This window comes from Opisthocomus hoazin, chromosome 9 (assembly GCF_030867145.1).
Source record: "Opisthocomus hoazin isolate bOpiHoa1 chromosome 9, bOpiHoa1.hap1, whole genome shotgun sequence".
Classification (NCBI taxonomy): Eukaryota; Metazoa; Chordata; class Aves; order Opisthocomiformes; family Opisthocomidae; genus Opisthocomus; species Opisthocomus hoazin.
The window spans coordinates 22,822,176-22,844,381 of record NC_134422.1 but is presented as its reverse complement, the minus strand read 5'-3'; the positions used below and the strand labels follow the sequence as shown (position 1 = coordinate 22,844,381).

Below are 22,206 nucleotides of genomic sequence, written 5' to 3'. Positions count from 1 at the left end.
AATTAAAATTGAATATTTTGCTGGTAAAAAATTAAAAACAATTGTTCTAATTTTGTGATTACTCTTCTCTGAATTGTTGAGTTCAAATGGAGCTATAATTAACCTGGGTTGTTTGTGTGATCTGGGCAGCAATAGCAGCTTCAGTGGAGATACTCTCTGATCATCACACGCTACATCTTGTGCATATTAATAACATGTGGTTTTGGCATAATTTCTTTAAAAATTAGTAAGCAAAATAAGCATGGCTGTTTAGAGGGAAGAAGGTTCACCAAGCCTGGTCCTGCTTCTTCATTCTTTTAACAGCAGCTGGATACACTTGCAATCCTTGCCCTCTTTAACTGCAGTGGTACTCCCTCTTTTTGCTCCCTGGAGCGCAGAATACCTTGAAGAAAGCAGGAGATAGAGAGCCTAGGCCTAATATCTGTTCAGCTCCCAGAAAATCTGGCCATGTGCATGAAAAGCTTAACTGAGAATTCAACAAGATCTAGAGTTCTGCACATGCCAGCATTGCCTAAGGAATTGTAAAGTGCTTTGACTCCCAGTCAGCCTCCATAAAGAGCAATGCTCAATGAAAATTAGTGGGAAATGAGTAAGAGTTTTGTCTATGAGAGGGTGCAGTGGTATCTGTCTCTGCACATGCAGCAGAGCGTGGCTCTATTGTGTGTTAAGGGTGGATATCCAGGCTGCGAGTGTGTGCAGCAGGGAAGGGTGTTACATACACAGAGTGTAACTTGGTGTGTCCGTGAACATACTTTTCTTTCAGCAAACCGCAACTGCACAGCAGCAGAGTTCACATGTGCTAACAATCGACCGCCGCTCAGGAGGTGCATTCCTCGGGCGTGGATCTGTGATGGTGATGCTGACTGTGGTGATGCACTTGATGAACATCAGAACTGTACACGAAGATCTTGCACAGAAAATGAGTTTACTTGTAGTAATGGCTTGTGCATCCGAAACCCTTACAGGTTTGTAACTACCTGAGCTGCTGCAGAAATTCTCAAAAATTGCTTGAAATGAAGGAGCTAACTCAACCTTTTTTTCCCACTATTTAGTTGTTAAGTAGATCTGCATATTCTAATGAAACTATTTATCTGCTCTGCATTCATGCATTAGTTTGAACTCGAAACTGCTTTGGAATTTTCTCTGTTAATATCCCCAGTGCTCATCATTAGCATTTAATCCTTTTTATTGTGCCTAGTAACCTCTTCTGAGGTGATTCTGTTCTTGTAATGCGTATGGGGAATACAAGCAGGACTCATGGGATCAAACTATATAATATGACCCTGATTTCTGAAAGTCTTCCATTGGAGCCAATAATATCTGACCTTCTTTGGAAACCAGGAGAGTTCCATTGGAGCCAATAATATCTGACCTTCTTTGGAAACCAGGAGAGTATATCTATCCATCTGCCCTACAGATAGTGATTGCCTTATATTTGAAAAAAGTGTTCATTCTTCTTCAGATGTGACAGGCGGAATGACTGTGGTGACAGCAGTGATGAAAGGGGTTGCATCTATGAACCGTGTCAACAGCACCAGTTTACTTGTCAGAATGGACGCTGCATTTCCAAGGCCTATATCTGTGATGGGGATAACGACTGTGGTGATGAATCTGATGAGCTGGAACATCTCTGTAGCACACCAGAAGCGACCTGCTCTCCCCATCATTTTAAATGCGACAATGGAAACTGCATTGAAATGGTTAAAGTCTGCAATCGGTTGGATGATTGCTTAGATGATAGTGATGAAAAAGGATGTGGTATGTGTAGATTTATTTGTACTGTCTTATTTAATTTCAAATGCTTAAGCAGCTTTAAAAAAAATGAACTCTTAAGTCAATTGCTTCATTACAATCATATCTATTCCATGGTGGTCTCTCAGAAGAAATGCATATATCTAATTTTTTGTTTTAATTAAATCATACTTAATATGTACTGTTCTAACAAACTGTGAAAATCAGCTGATTATATAAACTGTAAATATAGTTTATACATTGTTATGTATTGCCCTTACATTTCCGAAATACACCCACATAAGTGTACATTTTGCACTCAGTGAGCTTGGTGACAGACCTGAAAGGAGCTAGAATAATTTTATATTAGACTAGATTCTTTTCCTTGCTCCTTTATTACAGTAGCCCAGATTCATATTCAGTGTTTTCAGGGGGCAGCAGGGAGAGAGATAGAGAGAGAACAGTGGAAAGTGACTGCACTGTTTTCTCTGCTAGCTGGTTCCTTGAATAGAACTCCTTTCTTTCCCCAGGCATAAATGAATGCAGTGACCCTTCAATCAGTGGATGTGATCACAACTGTACAGACACACAGACAAGTTTCTACTGTTCTTGTCATCCCGGATACAAACTTATGTCCGATAAACGGACTTGTGATGACATTGATGAGTGCAATGAAACTCCATCAGTATGTAGCCAGATTTGTGAGAACACAGCTGGCTCCTACATCTGTAAGTGTGCCCCAGGCTATATCCGGGAGCCTGATGGAAAAAGTTGCCGGCAAAATAGTAATATCTCCCCATACCTTATTTTTAGCAACCGTTACTATCTGAGAAATCTCACAGCAGATGGCCAGTCTTACTCTCTCATTTTGCAAGGACTGAGAAATGTGGTCGCACTGGACTTTGACAGGGTGGAAAAGAGGTTGTACTGGATTGATGTGGGGAGGAAGGTCATTGAACGCATGTTCCTGAATGGAACAAATAAGGAGGCAGTGATAAGTGATGATGTGCCCAACGGGGAAGGTATCGCTGTTGACTGGGTTGGCAGGTAAGAAAATAAATTTTCTGCTTTCTGGGCTACAAAGGAAATGATGTGTGAGGGAGTTTATCTTAGGGTTTTTCTCCCACTTGATATGAAATTCCCAATGAGTGCTGAAATAGTTTTGGATTGTGGATGCCATCTTATACAACTGCTCTGGAATTGTTTATCAGCATCTAATACATTACATAACACTTTTCTAATTGCTCTCATATCTAGTATACTGAGGTTATATCAGAGTTGATGTCTCATCAGTAATAAAGTAGTGTGTATAACCCTTGGGAAAAACTTGTTAGGAAACCACTAATGAACAGACTAGGCAAGCAGGCAGGTGGGATGTTACATGTAGCTATGGGGTAGGGATGCTGAGCTTAGGCTCTTTATTCTTTTGCTAGCAGTTGTTGGGGTTGTAGCAGGCTTCACTCTATGCATAAGCAGTATGTTACAACAGATAACTAGTTTCCAATGAACTATGTAATAATAAACATTAGGGAAATTTACCTCCTGTACCAATGTGAAGACCTTTCTTCTTTTGCTCTTGAAAAATGCATCTTTAACTGACACTCAGACAACATGATCCACATCATGTGCTGTAAGGAGGGCAATATAAGGGTGAGATAATTGGAAAGCACTTTGCATTATGGTCATTTTTTAATTGCCTGCTGTGTGTCAAAAAGTAGTCCGAATTACTCCCACAGAAACTCTGTCCTTATGTGGTGCCCTCTCTGACAGTGTTCTTGGCTGTGTTTCATCAAGTTTTGCTTTGAGAGCAGTGCTATCAGTATGAAAAACTTAAATATCATAAATCAGACTCTGCAAAATATGAGAATGGTCCAAAAAGTCACATTTTGAACTTATATGAGAGTGTTTATATGAATATCAATACAGTATTTTTTATTTTTAAACCACTTTGTCTCTAAACCTAGTGATAATTAATGTTACCAGCAGTCCCAAATCCGTTATGATTCATAGAGAGGTGGGGAAGCAAAAGCCTAATTATAGCCGAAGTGGTCCTACTGCTTCAATACTAATACAGTTTCTGAATTATTTCAACTACCATTAGTTATGTCTTTAGTCAGTTTTTGTTTAGATGTTTTGGAAAGACTGAAGGATGCTATAATGGTAGATGAGGTTTTCTGCTCACTTTTGGTATAGGGAGAGCACTGGTGGATGCCATGAGATGCAGGCTGGGAAGACTATGTTCTCCTCCTCCCTGGTGGAAATGGTACTGCTCAGGGTGGTGTAGACAGAGACTGTATCTGTCAGACTATTTCAGGAATGACCCTATGGATGCTGGAGCTCACCAGCTGTGCAGACAATTTCAAAGTATCTTGCTGTAGTTCTAATTAAGTTAAATGCTTTGTTTTGTTGCAGGCTTTTTAAAATCATCGCTTCAGCTTGCATGATTTCTTTCATTACAGCTGTGTATAATTCCTAGGCAAAGTAATAGAAGTGTTAGAAAATTCTAGGTGAAGTTTGAAGTAGGCCGTCGAACTGCTTAGGAATTTTCAAAGGAGAACCTGGCAACTGTCTGAGAGCAGAGGTGGCAGCGTGGAACAGATGGTGATTCCCTCTGTTACTTTACAGGCCTGGTCATAATCCATTGCACTGCATGTCTGTTTTCCTGCTCCTGTTCCTTGGCCGTTGTTGGCAGGAGAGGAAGGGAAGAGTAGGGGAGTTTAGGAATTCATAGGCAAATAGCATATTCTTACTCAGCTGGGCAACTGTATGAATTTGGCACTGGTGACTGTGGATGCAGGAACAGGAGTAGTGAAAGGGCAGTCTGGAGCATGGTGTAGAAAAGATGTCGGTACAGTATGTGTAGTCTTCTTTTGCAGTGGATATGTTGCTTCTAGGAGAGAAAAAACTGTGAAATTTAACATGCTGTGAAGCAAAATAAACAACAAAAAAAGTAAATAAGAGTAAACAAATTAACTCTAAAACATTTCAGAAAATTGTACTGGGTGGATGCCTACAAAGATTGTCTGTATGTCTCTGAACTTGATGGAAGATTCCGGAAAAAGCTGGTGGATCGGTGTGTGGATGCCAACAACACTTTCTGTTTTCAGTACCCCAGAGCAATTGTTGTTCATCCAAAATACGGGTATGACATTTCAAGAGTGCTTTTCCTTTCTTTTGCAAATAGTCTTGCACTGTCTCTGAAAATCTGAAATAAATTTTGTCTGCCTGCACTTAGATTTGTTGTGTGGCATTAGATCTGAGTTCCAGTGTAGGAAAAACAGTGGCTTGCCTTTTCGAGGTATATATGCAGGGCTATTGGATATCGTTGAAAATGGAATTTGGTTCCATGTGGACAAGGAAGTTTTGATTGCAAGGCTAAAAATGTAGATACAAGTGTGTGTGGTTTGGTAGATGGTGGGGCTACCAGCTGCATTCTTTACAGACAGCTATGATCACACAATTGTCTGCTATAGCAGTTAAAGTAACAAATATAATAACCTTTTTCTTATCTTCCTCAATTTCTGCTTTAGTTCTGTTGCAGGAAATACTATATTTGAGGTATGACTTCTAATATTTACTTCAGCATATATTTGCTATAATCCTAACTATAAGTATTTATTTGAACAGACAGATTTACTGGACAGACTGGGCAGATCGAGCCTATATTGGACGAGCAGGCATGGATGGCAAGGAGAAGACAGTGATTATCTCTACAAAGTTAGAGTGGCCCAATGGACTCACCATAGATTACACCAACGACAAGCTCTACTGGGCAGATGCCCATCTAAATTACATTGAGTAAGTACGCAGAAAAGAATCAAACAACAGAATAATTGCTCATATCAGATTGCAGTGGTAGCATTTACAGATCCTGTAAGTATCGTATGTATTTCTACCCACTGACTCTATAGGAAACCAGTTAGAAAGTCTAGAGTAGTAGGTGATATGAATCACTAGATGACACAGTGGCCTAGTTACTATATGTGCATCCTAGGTCCCACTGGAAGTGGTCCAAAAATTATAGTGAAAAGATTCACAGTCTGTACTCGAATATACAGCTTCTCTATATCTAGGTGTACAACCTGAACCAAAGCAAAACTGCATATAAAATGGCTATTTGTTTCTGATTCTCTTGTTTCTGCCTATGGATAAGAGTTGAGCTGTAACTAAACTAGTTATGTGCTAATAAAATAGTGTGCAAATTGTTGGAAGACCTCTGAACATTTGTCCATGGGTATGACATGAAATTTCCTGTTAGCATATGGGGTTTTCTTGTTAATCAAGAAAAATCTGTTAACTGCTTCTAGTGGTAGAAAATTTCCACTTAAATATCAGTAAAATCAAATAACTAGAATTCTAGTTCTTGTCATGGCATTGAAATACTTTAAAACCTTTTTTTTAATATTTATATTGGTATTTATATTTGTATTCATATTTACATGTACATTTAGATTTGTATTTACTTCTGTTCTTCTCTACATTCATTCTTCTGGCAGCCTTTTCTATGCTGAAGTGTTGAAAATGTCTTTTTAAAAATGTGTAGTAATTATATGTATGTTTCTCTGTCTCTATCTTTTTCTCTCTTGTATTTCATAATTTCCCCCTATAGCAAGGTGGTAGTAAAAAATACAAAAACTTATTAAAGACAGATCATCAGAGGAGTCTCTAAATCAGAAAGACATGTAGAATTTAGGTATCTAAGAGCCCTATTATTGTCTAAGTTTTCCATTATTAGCAGTCTGAATGGTCTGGGCAAGGTAGTCTCCTGTGTGACTGCTGTAAGGCAGTAAATGTGCAAAATTTCATTGGACTAGCTAATAACCTTTTGTGGGAAGACTTCACATTTCAGTGGATGTTCCTCTGTTCTATTTATTTGCCTAAAATAACCTGTTTTACGTTCCTGCATATCTTAAAATGAATTTAGTAAGGACTGAGTCCCTATCATTAGGGACTGAAGAAGCTGCAACTCTGCATTATGTGATCCTGGTTACCAATAATGAAGTACCATGAACACACATAATAAAGATGTGAAGATGTTTTAGCACCTATCTGAATGTTTTGCACATATTTTTCTTTGTGTAGGTACTCTGACCTGGATGGACATCATCGTCACACAGTATATGATGGGACTTTACCTCATCCGTTTGCAATAACAATTTTTGAAGACACGATATATTGGACTGACTGGAACACAAGAACCATTGAAAAGGGAAATAAATATGATGGATCAGACAGGACTGTTCTTGTGAACACCACGCACAGGCCATTTGACATCCATGTTTACCATCCATACAGACAGCCATTTGGTGAGAAAACAGGATTAGATTTTAATTTAGAGGGTCAGCTGTTATACAGAGAATAACTGTCAAGGGTCCTGAGTGCACTCAGCTTTTGCCTTTGCTGAGAGGAATAAAACACAAAGAGTAAATGTAGGCCTCTACTTTATATTTATAAATTGCCTTTTCTTTGAATAGCGATGACTGGAAATGCATAATTTTAAATTAGCTTCTAAAACGTCGTGACTTAACAGCGTATGTTTTCTATGTATGAAATAGTACGTATTTCTCTCACTAAGTGCCTACTTATCTAGGTTTTGTTTTTCAGCTTATTACATTTAAGCTTTCAATACAATATTAGAGGAGTCTGTTGTAGATTAAGACCTTTGTGTCTTGGGATTTGCAAAGTATGGTAACATTTATTCTTCTGTTTTACCAGTTAATAATCCCTGTGGCAACAACAATGGTGGTTGTTCCCATCTTTGTCTAATAAAAGCTGGTGGTCAGGGTTATTCCTGTGAATGTCCCGATAACTTCATGATAGTACAGTTCGGCAATACAGCTCACTGCCTTCCAATGTGCTCTAGCACCCAGTTTCTCTGTGCAGACACTGAGAGGTAAGTCCACTGCTCACTGTCTTTTTTTCAATGTCTTTTTTAAGAATATATTTTACAGTTTAGTCTCTTCAAAAGGGCGTGAGATTAGGGATTCCTTCAGCTCTCACTATGAGTTTGTGGTGTGCTTACAAAGACAAAACCAGGACCAGACACGCTTCCATTTCGGATGAATAATTCTAGACTCATTGTTTAAATAGTACTTTTTCCATTTTCTTCTTGTTATATGATATTGCTAATGTAGCAAAGTTTGGGTTGTTAGAAACATGTACCTCCATAAATAATTTCTAGTTACATTCACAAACCTGAAACCTTCTCTGATTTTTTTTTTTTTTTGTCCATCTTTTACAATGTATCTGTTTCTGCCAAATATATGCCATCTGCCAGTGGCCCAGGAAACCCATTTAGCTGATGTGGGGGCACATTTCCAACCCTTTTTCTGAGATAACAGCAGTGGGGGAAAAGGAATGGTGGTATAAGAGCTACTGTGCTGATATTGTGTCACTCTGGAGCCTGTGAGGCAGGTGTGCTTATTGGGTGGCCTTTTGAAGCAGTGTTACAGTGATAATCCGTAGTGAAATTCTTGTGCTGAAGTTCAGGTGAATATTAAAATATTTTGTCATTAAAAATCCAATTGAAGATTGATTTAAAAAGCATAAGAGGTGGTTACGACAAACATAGATAAAAATTAAAGCCTTACTAATTTGCTGTGAACTTCCTTCTAGAGGCCCACCAATATAATCTGTTTCTCGTGACAGTATTCTGGCATATTTTGTTAGCATTTGACATATGAAACAGGAGACATGAAATTCAAGATGTCTTGGAAGTTTCAAGAAATAACACTGAGACAAGACTGTCTTTTGTGCTGTGAAAGGATGGTTGTGTATCTGCAGAGACATATCCTCAACAAAGAAAACACTGTTTTCTCTTTGCAGGTGTATTCCTATCTGGTGGAAATGTGATGGACAGAGGGACTGTCGAGATGGCTCTGACGAGGCCCCTACCTGTCCACACCGATACTGTCCTGTTGGTCAGTTCCAGTGTAATGATGGGAACTGCACAAGTCCGTATTTCTTGTGCAATACCCAGCCAGATTGCCATGACAGATCAGATGAAGATCCTGTGCTTTGTGGTATGTTACAACTAACAAATTTAAGTGTTTTGCCAGTACAACACATGTAAACTATATACAAATTTCAGAATCATTATGCCTTTTTTACAGATGCAAAGGTGAGGTAGATGGATGCGATCTTTTCTAGTGTTGCACCTGCGACAGTAATTTACCTCAGTGCGAAAGCAGGGTAAAGAAAGCACAAATATACCATATTGAAACATAAACATTTTCTATACCTTTGAGACACATTTGCACTGGTGTAAATTGCAATCTGAGGTATAAAATACTAGAAGCAGGACTCACTTTCTTTTGTCCAGAGTAAAGCCATGGTGAATATGAGGAATCTAAGGCTTCCTAATGCCCAGGTCAGTCTACCAGGTATGCTAATTTTCCCTATATTCTAGAGCTTTACGTAACGGGACAAAATTATTGCACCGTCTGCATTGCACAAAATCCAGTGCATGTGGGAAGATTTGTTTTGGAGAGCTGTATCTGGTGGCAGTATTTTAGAAATGTAGCCTAATTATGCTGGTGGAATAATGTTATTTCCTTAAAAACCTGTCTTATTCACCATACTTATAATTTAAAAAAGCACATCTTTAGCTCACTTTTTGTAAAGAATGTAGTTCTGGCAGTTGCAGGCTTAGAAATATAAAGGGGAGGTGGGAGAGGAAAATAGTATGGTTGTATAACTGATGGTTCCATTGCCTTCCATTAGAAAAGTGTTTCCAACAATGACAGAATTAAATGAAATGTCAATTTTACCTGAGTTTCAAGTAGCTAAGCTCTTAAGTGTGGCACAGGGTAATATTAAATAAGTAGAAATGTGGCAGTTGCATAATGTGTCACTGGTTTCAACATACTGGGCGCAATGAAAGTCAGTTTAGGTCTATATAATTCCTTCTGCTCACCATCTCGTGCATTGGAATAGAATCCTTTAGTCTAGAAAATGCATGGAAATTATGATATACTGTTTCCTCTTGAACAGTTTAGTAGTATATGTGAAAAAGTAGTAGGATGGTGTCCAGAGACACATACAAAGTCTGTAAGCAGAGGTCAGTGTTGACTCCTATTTTCATAGACCTTCAGAGCTGCCCCAGTTTTCCAGCACTGCTGACATCAACTTCCAGTGCTTTGCCCTTCGGGAATTGAGGCTGTACAGTTATAGGTTGTGGAGCTGTGATTAGCATGGTCTTCCGCGAAGTTTTCTGACTTGTTCATTCATAGTCAGAGGAACAGGCTCATCAGGCAATACACATCTAAGTTGGTAGCATGACCAGAGGCACGATGTCATTTAGCTCCTCTGCAAAGTGACTAGGAGCCCCTGCCTCAGTCATGTTTGAATGCTGGGTGTACTCCCCTCTGCTTTAGGAGAAGATAATATCTGTCTCATTCTTAGAAAAATGTAGAGCCTTAGTGAGCTTGTCTGAAGATGACTGTGAAAAATGTGCCATGTGACATGAGAAATCTGTACATTAACCTGGCAAGTAAATGTGATGTTTTTGTCTTTTTACCTTTTGGTGTAGATGTGATAACTGTTCAACTGACATAACAGCAGCAGACCATTCCTGTAAGTTTCAGTATCCTAACAGCCAATTTGCATTCTTTCAGCTAATCACCAGTGTGAAACTCATCAGTGGCAATGTGCCAATAAACGATGTATCCCAGAAGCCTGGCAGTGTGATAGAGAGGATGACTGTGGTGACAACTCAGATGAAGATCGCACTCACTGTGCCAGCAGAACCTGTCCCCCAGGCCAATTTAAATGTGATAATGGCCGCTGCATCCCGCAGTCCTGGAAGTGTGATGTGGATGATGATTGTGGTGATAACTCTGATGAGCCATTCCACGAATGCAGTAAGCACAAAGCTATAGTAAGCTGCCCACATTATAGTGCACCAAAAGCAGAGCAAACTGCATTACTTCATTTTCCTGAGGCTGAGAATTTATTGGAAAGGAATATTTTCGGCAAGCTAATTGAAATCATGTAGTAAAGAGTGTTAGAAAACATAGAAGCTATGTGATATTTTAGTACTTTCATACTGTTGAAGGGGAGAAAACTTATTTATGCTGGTCAGATTATCAAGAACTGGCAACATTTCACTCTGACTTGCTTGGTGCTAGCAGCATCCTTTGCTTGGCCCGTAACAACACTTTGTAAAAAGGCTATATGCTGATCATTGCCTATGTGGAAGCAGCAAATGACAGTTCACCAGTTTTTAGCCTACTTTGGAGCATGACGTATGTCATACTTTTTTTAAAAAAAACCCCAAAGTAAAGTTTCATTTCTTGAAGCTAAAGTTTCTCATGATGATAGGCACATGATTTGGAAACAAAAGCTGACAAGGCGAACAAATGCAGAGCACAGTCTAGCCTGTGTTTAACAGCAGGATTTTACTATGTGCTCCAGCGTGTCTCTCTGAGTCACTGGCCATCTGGAAGAACTCGTGACCAAGTTTTACCGTCTAAGGACAAGCTGCCTCCTGTGGCTTGCAGGTTTGGGGCTTCTGTTACCACTGTTACCAGCTTTTAATACTTCAGGGAAAAACAGACTGAATGTGGTTTGAACCTGTCATGGGTTTGTAGTGTATGCAGAATACAAGCAGCATAGATTGGAAAAGATAGTAAAATCAGATACTTTTAATGCTTTCTTTTTTACAACACTGAAGTTAGCAGATAGCTCTTTTTAGTAGAAATAATTGACTATAAATCATAACAGATTTTGAAAGGCAGAATAGCAAGAACAGTTTAATGGCTAAGTAACACTAACTTTGACAACTGCCTCTTTCAGTGGGCCCTGCCTATCGGTGTGACAATCACACACAATTCAGCTGTAGAACCAACTACCGCTGCATACCACTGTGGGCAGTGTGCAATGGGAATGATGACTGCAGAGACAACAGTGACGAACAAGGCTGTGGTAGGTTTGGAGAAGAAACATAACTTTGTACCTAAAATATTTCTCCAATTGACAAACACCTTGATTTTCTGAAAGTCTCCAGTAATAATGTGCCTGGGCACATTTTGTCTGATATCAATTAATTACCATGGTAGTTATTTGTCTTCACAAAAAATTCTATGTGCAGCAATTCATTGTGCAGCTCACATGTTTATGAGCTCTGAAGATCAAGCTTGTATTATTTTGCCCAATATGTCATCAAATGAAACGGGAAATACTTTTACTTGAGCTGAACTATTCTAGACAATTAAAACTGTCAGTGTTTTCTGCATTTACTTAAATTACCTCCTGTGCTGGTGAAACCATCGTAATGGGAAGTATGATGATGCTTTCCCAGACCCTCGCATTTGTGTTGAGGCCTCTCGTACACTTACGCACAAAGCGTAGAGGACATCGGATCACTATATCAGGACTTGGAAGTTTAACACACCATGAGGTCTAGATGCCCTCCTTTGACAGTACTAAGTTTCTCTTTGTGCTCCCATCTCAGTTCTATATAGTTATTTCAGCTGTTTCTTAATCACTTCTCTATTACTTGGCCCAGTTTGTGGCATGAAACTTTCTATCTACTTCCATTATATTCTGTGCATTCCATCTTATTGAAAGATTATGCTAATGTGTGCTGTTTCATTGGCAAACTGTGTACACTGCAGAGGAGATGACTTGCAGTCCTTTTGGAGATTTCCGTTGTGACAATCATCGATGTATCCCACTGCGCTGGAAGTGTGATGGAGATAATGACTGTGGAGATAACTCTGATGAGCACAACTGCAGTGAGTGCTTTTTTGGCTGTCATGATATAGTCCAGCTTTTGACTTAGCTATCCTTCTATTTCTTATGAGAATGGGGCAGACAGCTCTCAGTTGCAACCATTCCATTGTTTTACTCTATAGCTTGTCTTTTCTTTGCTGAACTACCACAGTGATGTTACAAGGAAGCATTTTGGATACATAAAACCGCTCATAAATCCAGTCATCACAATAACAGAAATTCCTGTTTTCCACTAAGAAGTGACATTTCAATTCTGCCCTGTGTGCAAATGTGGTATTATACAGTTCTATAAACTATGAGAGTGTATTTTCTTTTTTTTTTCTTCCCTGATTTGGAATAAAAATTCCTATATTATGTGATGAAACAAACGCTACAATGAATTTCCTTTTTTCTGTGTCAAGAAGGACATAGAATGTTTAACGTAATTACAGAGTATTGGGGGGGATGCTGTTTCAACATCATCTATTTTTAAGGATTATACCACATTATCTGCCAGTATTACTTTTGTCTGGTTTAATGAGACATGTTTGAATCTACATCTGGCAAACTTTTTCACATTTGTACATTCACTTTAAATAAAGGTCCTCGTGAATGCACAGAAAGTGAATACCGTTGTGACAATTTGCGCTGCATTCCTTCCCGGTGGATCTGTGATCACGATGATGACTGTGAAGACAATTCAGATGAACGTGACTGTGGTGTGTATTGTCTTGATGTTACCTCTTACGTGTTCACACTTTGTTTCTAATGTGATGAATTATTTGGCAAAATGATCTTTTATGGGAAGCATCTTTAATGGAGTAATGTTGGTCTCTTCAGTTGTTCCACCAAAAGCAGAGGATACCACAGTTTTAATGGTCTGGGATTTTGCAGTCTTTTTTAGGATGTTCTCGAAAAAATAAACACTTTATCTGGATTTGAACAAGAAGGCATTTCAACAGTTATTCTGAATCTTTTCAGAGTTGAGAACCTGCCACCCAGGTTATTTCCAGTGTGACAGTGGACACTGTGTTGCAGAGCGCTTCAGATGTGATGGAAATGCAGACTGTCTTGATTTCTCTGATGAAGCAACTTGTTGTGAGTTTCAATCTTTGCAATTGGTGCTCATTGAGCTCACTTCCAGAAAGTTCATTATTCACCTTTATTACTGAACTAGATTTGTCTGTAACAAATTCAAGTAGCGCTTGTTAAATGCATGACAGTTTATTTTCAAAAGCTCCTGGGAGTAATTTATGTTGTTTCACTATTCATTCAAACCTGAATTAATTATGTTATAGCTACCAAGAAGTCCTCAGTCCTTGCAGTCTGTTGTTGGTATAGATCTTTGCAGTGCCTCATGTTGTATCTCCTACTATGGAAAGAAGGGTATTGAAAAAACAATATAGAGTTGGACTGAATATTTTTCAGGGAAACCTGAAATTTTCATTGTAAATGAAAATGTCATAATAAATTTATTTTCTTCAGCAACACGATATCCTAATGGTACATACTGTCCGCCCATGCTGTTTGAATGTAAAAACCATGTCTGTATCCAGCCATACTGGAAATGTGATGGTGATAATGACTGTGGAGATGACTCCGATGAAGAACTTCACCTTTGCTGTAAGAGAGAAAAAACATATTAAAATGAAAAATATGCATAATAAAATCTCTAATTACAATAGAGAGAACAATTAGAAAAAAAATTTAAGTATTTTCTTTTCACTGGAGATTCTCACAGACTTAATTTAGGATGAGTGCTGAGAATTTTACTTCATATGCAAGTTCACTTCATTCTCCTACAGTATGTTTCTCACTGCTTTGCAGATGTTTGTATATGTGGTTATAAAAGCAGGGAGAAACATATTAAAGAGCTAAGAACACTATTTCACATTTTCAGGTTGGTTATCTAGAAGAAGAGCATCAGTTTGCAATTAAAGATACAATTCAGATAATGTGTATTCTCAAAGGTGCTGAGCTTTTAAAGCTATCAGTATAGTTGGAATATCTTTGTAAATATGGTTGAGGAGTCCTGAGCTTAGCTCTAAAAATGAAGTGTTGCAGGTGCTACTTAAAATTTTTGTCAGTTGTGCACTCTATAGCCACTTAATTAGCATGTTGGGTTTTCAATCGGTTTACTTCATAAACAAATCTAGAAACCTCAGTGTTATATGTAGTTGTAGGCTATGCCTTTGGCCAAAGATGATGTACTGTCTTCTGACACAAAATGTGTAATGGCCTAACATACAATCACCAAAATGTGGAGATAATATTCTTTTGGATCTCACTGCCTCCACATCTTTTAAAATATAGGGAATATAGGGTTATTACCACATAAAAGTGATTGGGATAATTTGTGACTCAATGGCATGAAGTACCAAAGTGTGACTGACTTGATCTTTGTGATTTCAGTGGATATTGCTTGTGAATCTCCATTCCGTTTCCGATGTGAAAACAATCGCTGTATATACAGTCATGAGCTGTGCAACCAGGAGGATGACTGTGGAGATGGAAGTGATGAGAAGGAGGAACACTGTATGTTTACACAAAACTGAACAGTGAATTTAGTAAATGTGATGTGCTTAATGCTTATTAATACCAAAGATCTATAGAAATGTAAAAATTAAACATAAATTATGAAAACTAGAGCTCGATATGAAATAATTTGAACTATGATTATTGGTACTACATATTCACAGCTTTCCATACAGGTAGCAAAAATCATCAAACATTTGTCTGAAAAGTACAGATCATGGTTTTCAAAATCATACTGTATTTTATTATGAACAGCAGCTAAATTGTGTCAACTTATTATGAACTCCACTTAAAATAAGGAAAAAGAAAGAATTTGGCTGTATCATAAATTAAGGATGGGATGGGTAGCTGGGACTTTTAAAATAAAGAAACGGGTACTTCTGAATTTGTTATACACATAGTAAGAGTGTTGATATTTAGGCTCAAATCCTGCAGAATCTCTGTTAGTATTCAATAGGTTTTTGCCCTCAGATATCTTATGTAGTTGTCATTGACTATGTTGATTTTTGTAGTATCAAGTTTAATCATATTTTTGGTTGCTTAATGATATTTCCTGGCTTTATTGTACAATATTCTCAAAGTTAATAGTTTGCTAATATTTCAATAATCTCTTGAAGTCTGCAATAGATGCAGGAAGTATATCGTTAAAGGATATTAATAGATTTGCACTATTAAAAAGAAAGTTCAATCAACTATTAACAAGAAGAATTTACCTTCTGTCTTTATAAAATGGAGGGGCTTCTTGCAGTTCATGGGGATGTGACTAGAAGTCAGGAGGCTCCAGTTATAGTTTTAGCTTTACTACAGGCTTCCAAAGTCATTCTAGTCATTATTTTACCAGATTGTATCGGTTTCCTCATTAGTGATGTGGAATAGTGCTATCAGGTACTGTGTAGCTGAAACTGTGACAGCGGAGTGTTTCGCTTCTCGACTGTAGGTAGAGAACCAACTCCAAGACCTTGTACAACTGAAGAATTCAAGTGCAGTAATGGAAATTGCATTCCTCTACATTATGTCTGTGACAATTATGATGACTGTGGAGATCATTTTGACGAAGTGGGCTGCAGTAAGTAATAATATCAATAGAATACAAAATTAAAATTCTATTGAAATAAAGACTTCTGGAACTAATAACAATACATGTTTCTTCTTGAGTAGCATATTAAGAAGTTTTGATTTTTAATTAGCCTGTGCTAGTATTATCCATTAGCCATGACAGTATCTTCCGTTTTTCTTCTTTTAGGGAAAATCCTATGAAATTCAGCACTTGGAACGGTCCTTTTTAGGCTTAGAGTATTTATGCATCACAAAAAAGGGTCTGATCTTGTTTTGAAATGGGTTGCATTAAGGAGGCAAGAACACCCAAATACTTAAACAATAATTTCAATAGGCAAACCTGCAGAATTGTTCATGGGCAGACTCTGGACTGGCACAGGTTGCTCTAGCCCTGTTAAAAACAGAAGTATATTGAGATGCTGCTGTTGTCCTGTCTCCAGACATAAGCACAGAGTCTATAAGGACAGCCAGTCCTCGGGCTGAGGGCCCTCTCCAATCCTCTGCACAACTTTTATTAACTATGCATTATAAATTTACTAGCATCAATTTAGATGCAAAAGCCTTGACTTGAACTCTGAGGCAAGAAGAAGTATTCTCATGGAATGTGGAAAAAAGCCCCCCAGACTTCCTAACTTTTTGTATCAATATACAGGCAGCTGCAGAATGATAATATGAGCATGTACTTGCAGTTTCAATTTGTCAGGCTTTGATGGCTTCAAGTGAAAGTGTGCCAAATGATGCACTGGTGATTTACAATCCGGCATGCTTGCAAAACACAAATAACTCAGACACCTATAGTGCAGTCCATTCTGAAGCAGCTGGTTTCTCTGTTTTGCATACCATCCCAACGGTCTTTAGGTAATATAACCTAATACAATGACTTGATGAAAATATAGAAGGATAAAAAGGATATGAAACAGTGAAAAACAGACACCTTCTGGCAGTTAGTGTTCTACTGTTTGGGGATAGATGTGAATGCAGATCAGATGGTAATGTTTGTAGCCTTCCCAACATCAAATACTTGTGTTGTAGAGAAAATAGAATATTTACGTGTGTGTGTGCACAATGAATTTATGCTTCTACTTGTATATGAAATTGAGCTGTTTAAATTTAATTTAATCAGCACTGGGATGTATATGTGTAAAGGAGATAAGCAGCTTGATGTAATGTCTTTGCCATACATCTATATCTTTTTCTCATGCTCTGTCAATAAACTTATATTATTTGTCTTTTCTACTCATGTAACAGATGTGAGTTTGAAAGTACTTTGTGTATACGTAGAGCATGTCAGAATCAATAGAATTCTATATGTACTTTGAGAAGAGTGTAATTTTCATTATCTGTTAGAGAGTATCTATTCTCCCTGACTTGCTTTTTCCATTATAGGCACACTTGAAAGGGCAGCGCATTCTGTGCAATGACCTGTATTGACTTCAGTAGGTTTTAGATTAGGTACCGCAGGAAGAAGCTGTCATCTTCTCTCTAATTTCCAGATATAAATAATGTAGGGCCTGTATTATGCATGATAGCAATTGAGAACATCTTTTGTTTAGCTGATAAGAAAGGACTGGGTAAGAAAGAGGTAGGTTGGCAAAGGCAGGAGTACAGAGTCAAGTCTCTTAAATAGTTTATGCAGTTACTGCAGATTTGTGGTAATACAGGCTGCCATTTCTCTTAAGGAAGGTGAGCTTGGATAGTTATGGCTCTTATTTTGACCCTGTTCATCTACTGCTGGAGGTTAAACTTAGTTGACAGCTGTATTGACCACCGTTTACCACCCTCTTCTAGTTAGTTATGCCTTAGAGAAAAGATGTTCACATTGAGTTTCAGTTAGAACAAAAGGAAAGAAAACTACTGTTTTCTACCTGAATACCATTTTCAGTGATGATAAAGATCAAAATTATGACACATCCCTCCCACTTATCACTTTATTCTTTGGTTATAATTGTATAATTTAGTGGTTTTTTTTTCCCCTCCAGATCCTGGAACAGGGCGAACTTGTGCAGAAAATATCTGTGAGCATAACTGCAGCAACCTGAGTGAAGGAGGCTTTATCTGTTCCTGTAGGCCAGGGTACAAGGCCAGCGAAAGTAACCGAAACTCCTGTGATGGTATTTTCAATCTTCTAAACATCTTCTCACTGATAAGTGTTCAGTGACCTGTTGCTTCATCATTCTAATGTGACTACCGATTTTTGCATTCTAACAGCATTTTTATACATATAGCAGATGCTTCCTAAAAGATTTCGCTTCTGAATCATGTTTTCTAACATGCAGGCTTGATTTAACAAAGAACTGGCTCCACAGTTCAGACTTACTTTAAGCTTTTGGTGGCTGTAGGGATATGTTTTTGCTTTACTGTATATAGGTGTTGTCATATCTTTGCAATCTGAGGGACAGAAATTTGCTGGGGTTTTTTTTCCTTATTAAAAGAAAACTTACTGAAGGTTATACTCTCCTTCTGTTTTGCTCCAGAACAGACCTCCGGTAAAAGGTCTTTTCTGCTATATTTTTGCCCTGGTTACATGCAGATAAAATATGGTGAGGAGTCCACCCAAAGGCCATTTTTTGTGGTCATGCAATATAGTACCTTCACAGTTACCATTTCAGTATGGTTTGATGAGAACACTTCTGTTTGCTCCCAGCTCTTGTGGAAAATTTGTGTAATTTTATTAAACGTGATCCAACGCCACCCCTTGCTTTCCTTCACGCTGATACTGTTCCTGAGGACTAGGTATCTTTGCTTCAACATTTCAAGAAGGCTTTGCACTTGCATCTCATTGTAGTCATGCCTCATCTTTTGTCTTTCCTTGGTGATTTAACACAAAAATACATGAACAAAAATGTCTCTCTGAAAAGCTATCTGATAAGCAGGAGCTATGCAGTTATTTACAATCTGTAGTTAAGACATGTTAAACAGTAGATGAGTAATGAGGAATTCTGTTAGATAACAGATGCTGATGTTAAAGATCACTTACTAGGTCACTGATCTTTTAGAGCATGTGGGGAAGGGACAGACCTACCACTTCATGGAGTAAAGGTGACCAGCATGTGGGAGAGAGAGAGATTAAGCTCTAGGTATGTTTTCTTTACTTATGTCTAGATATCAATGAGTGTGAGATCTTTGGAATGTGCACCCAGGACTGCAAGAATTCCAAAGGAAGCTATGAATGTTTCTGTGCAGATGGCTTCAGGTCTGTGGGTGATCAACAAGGGAAACAGTGCGCAGCTAATGGTATGTTACCTGATAGCAAGATTGATTGCTACCTGTAAAGAGCAAGTGGAGTACAGCAACTTAATGAATATAATCTACTCTTTTTTTTAGGAAGGGGATAATGAAAACTGAACTTTATTCTGTAACATAGTATTATCTATGTACCCCACCCATTCCATAATCAGGAACAGAAGTGCTCATCTCTGCTTCCAGTTGTAAACATTAAAAATAATATCCTCATTTGGATACCTGCCTTCCTTTCTCCTGAAATTTTCTCCAAACAAAAACCTGCTTATCCTCTGGTTGTCATCAGAAGAAAATTAATGTTGCTTACTTCTGAAGTTTAGGTTTTCTCAACAAAATAATGAATTGGAAGAAATTTGCATTAAACTGGTACAAATCAAAGGCAGTTTGATGACAGATAGCCATTCATTGTTCATGGACAGATGCACACAAATAGAAGGACCTTGGCCAATGTTTAACGTCAATCATCAGCTTTTCATCATACCTCAGTGCGGTGACTACAGTGTGTGACAGTCATTGAATAGGTAGAGAGTTGATTCAGAAAATAATAGTAATAGAATAGTACTAATAAAGAGCTGAAGAAAATAGAAAAAAGTAACAGTACTACACTTTAACAGCTTCAAGAGACACATGATAGAAATGTGATATACCTAGTCAAATCGTAAAGTCTTCAGAACAAAACCTGTGATCAAAACTGCATGTTGCTGAAGGTTTTGAAACCTAGAAATTATTTCTAATATCAGAAATGATGCAGGAAAGCCAGTTCTCTGGTTTCTGGTCCAGGGGCCTAATTCAGCAAATATTTGCTGTTGAGCATGAGACTGGAAATACAAAAGGGCGTTTGCACCTGAGTTTCTACCTGGTTGCCTCTTTTTGTGCTTGTGTCAGAAATCTAGTTCTTTGAACTAGATTTCGTCTGCTCTAGGTGACCCTGCTTCGGCAGGGGGGTTGGACTAGATGACCCACAGAGGTCCCTTCCAACCTCTACCATTCTGTGATTCTGTGTGATTCTGTGAAACCCTTGTTTATAGGCTTTATTCAGGAATCATCTAGACATCCAAAATTTTCAAGCCTAAGTGATAGAAGATAACATGATTGTAGCTGGTAATATCATGAAATCTGTTATGCCTAAAGTTCTACTTCTGTGTATGCCTAGAACTCCACAGCTGTTTGTAGTACAAGCTCACAGCACTCATAAATGAGGGCTTCCTTTGCCTATGTCTGCTGCAGGCCTGGCCAGTAGGTATTTGCAGAACACACATAGAATATTAGGTCTCCTTTTTCCTGTAATAGTTTATATATTGGAAATGCTGTCAATGTCTACACTGAATTGTATGTTCATTAGAGAACAGAGTCACTTGCCTTATTCTCCCATAGTTGGGCATGACTTAGAGGGAAAGGGATTGAGTTCAAATGAACACTTCATAGGAAATTGGGAATTATTAGTTGGAAAAGGCACTGGTAAATGAGGTCTTCCTTTCCCAGGTGAATGCCTTGTTCATTTGTCATTAGCTCTGTGAAGATGTGATTAATGTAGGAGAACTTCTTCTCTGGAAGAAGGCCTAGGTTTTAAGTCCATGACTCCCAACTGGACTTTGTCCTTAGCAAAAGAGCTGAAACAACTGAATTTTCTGACCAGCAAAGTGAGTGAGGTGGGACTGATACTGCATGTAGTCAAGTCATTAGAGTATTGAGGCTAACACCCAATTAACCTGGGGCTGGATAGGAAAGCATTCATCTGAATGTGGAGACATTAGGATTGAAAGGCTTTCAGGCAGGACAACTCAGACAGGTTGTGGCTTAAGGTATTGGCAATTTATTTGTACTCTCAAAATTGTTTCGTGTGCTTTGAGGCAGGGAACAGAACTGCATAGTGTGTAGCAGCATTCAGTTTTTGAGATGTGAGGTGGTGATATGCCAGCACTGTAAAACTTAAGAATTTTTAAGGATTTATCCCTAAATGATTACTACTGCACAAAATCTATGGTGAAAAGGACAATACTATCCTCAGCGATAAGCATTTCTAGAGTTTTTAATGAATTTTGCAAAGCCAAGAAGTTGAATAGCTCTGAAGCTTTAGCCTGTGTGCCTTCTGCTTCTTATTCAAATGGAAGTTGTGAAAACCTCAGTTTAGTTTTGACTAAAAGAGACTGTCATCTGTTTTTTTCTAAAAAGAGAAATACATGAAAGTAAAATTCATGATCGTTTCCCAGGTAATCCTCCGTTGTTACTGCTGCCAGATAATGTGCGGATCCGAAGATACAATATCTCATCAGAACAGTACTCTGACTATATTGACAACCAGGAGCGCATCCAAGCTCTGGATTATGATTGGGACCCTGAAGGCATAGGCCTGAGTGAGTATGTGTAGAACATTAATACTCAACCATGCAATGGTTTGTTTAAAAAATGCATTTCTGCAGCATAGGTATTTCTTTTATGCTGGAAATCAAAATCAAATTAGATTAACTAGCCAGGTCTTGATTGAATGTGTCCTAGCCCTCTACTCATTCATCAGCATCAGTGTAGTTCCTTTGAATACTTCAGTTTAGTGTAGCTGGGTTTTGTTCTGTTTTTCCTTTCGTTTTGGTGTGAGTTCAACTGTGGAACTGTGGCTCTTTAGGATTGTGCAGTAGTAGAGGGTTGCTATAAATAAACCCCTTCCTATTCCATGTCTGCCAGTCCCCAGCCTGGTTCAAGTCTTGCAAGGACGAATCCTTATACTCAGCAGGAATGGCCAGCAGATCCTTATATTAGCTTATATTTTTGCCTCTTTATCGGCTTCCTTGCTTTTGCCTTTTTCACTGGGCCAGTGTCCTGGGCCATACTTGCTCCTTAGGGTCATGAGAGGCTAATTACTCCTAAAATCATGTGCAAAGGCTTCAAAGCTAAGACCCTCTACTCTTGAAAAATGTGATACATGTTTCTTGATAA

The 22,206-nt window shown here is 38.3% G+C and overlaps 1 protein-coding gene across 1 annotated transcript in view; it reads left to right on the top strand.

Moving 5' to 3' along the window:
- Positions 1-22,206, top strand: part of LRP2 (LDL receptor related protein 2) — a 130,967-nt gene that overhangs the window by 91,407 nt on the left and 17,354 nt on the right. Inside the window, exons 48-66 of the mRNA XM_075430425.1 lie at positions 764-965; positions 1,463-1,758; positions 2,262-2,778; positions 4,721-4,873; positions 5,359-5,529; positions 6,814-7,037; positions 7,447-7,624; positions 8,557-8,753; positions 10,347-10,592; positions 11,527-11,655; positions 12,348-12,467; positions 13,047-13,163; positions 13,426-13,542; positions 13,930-14,067; positions 14,857-14,979; positions 15,917-16,045; positions 18,015-18,146; positions 19,138-19,269; positions 21,486-21,629. Of these exons, the coding sequence (XP_075286540.1) occupies positions 764-965; positions 1,463-1,758; positions 2,262-2,778; positions 4,721-4,873; positions 5,359-5,529; positions 6,814-7,037; positions 7,447-7,624; positions 8,557-8,753; positions 10,347-10,592; positions 11,527-11,655; positions 12,348-12,467; positions 13,047-13,163; positions 13,426-13,542; positions 13,930-14,067; positions 14,857-14,979; positions 15,917-16,045; positions 18,015-18,146; positions 19,138-19,269; positions 21,486-21,629 (3,465 nt within the window). The remainder of the gene's footprint in view (positions 1-763; positions 966-1,462; positions 1,759-2,261; positions 2,779-4,720; positions 4,874-5,358; positions 5,530-6,813; positions 7,038-7,446; positions 7,625-8,556; positions 8,754-10,346; positions 10,593-11,526; positions 11,656-12,347; positions 12,468-13,046; positions 13,164-13,425; positions 13,543-13,929; positions 14,068-14,856; positions 14,980-15,916; positions 16,046-18,014; positions 18,147-19,137; positions 19,270-21,485; positions 21,630-22,206) is intronic.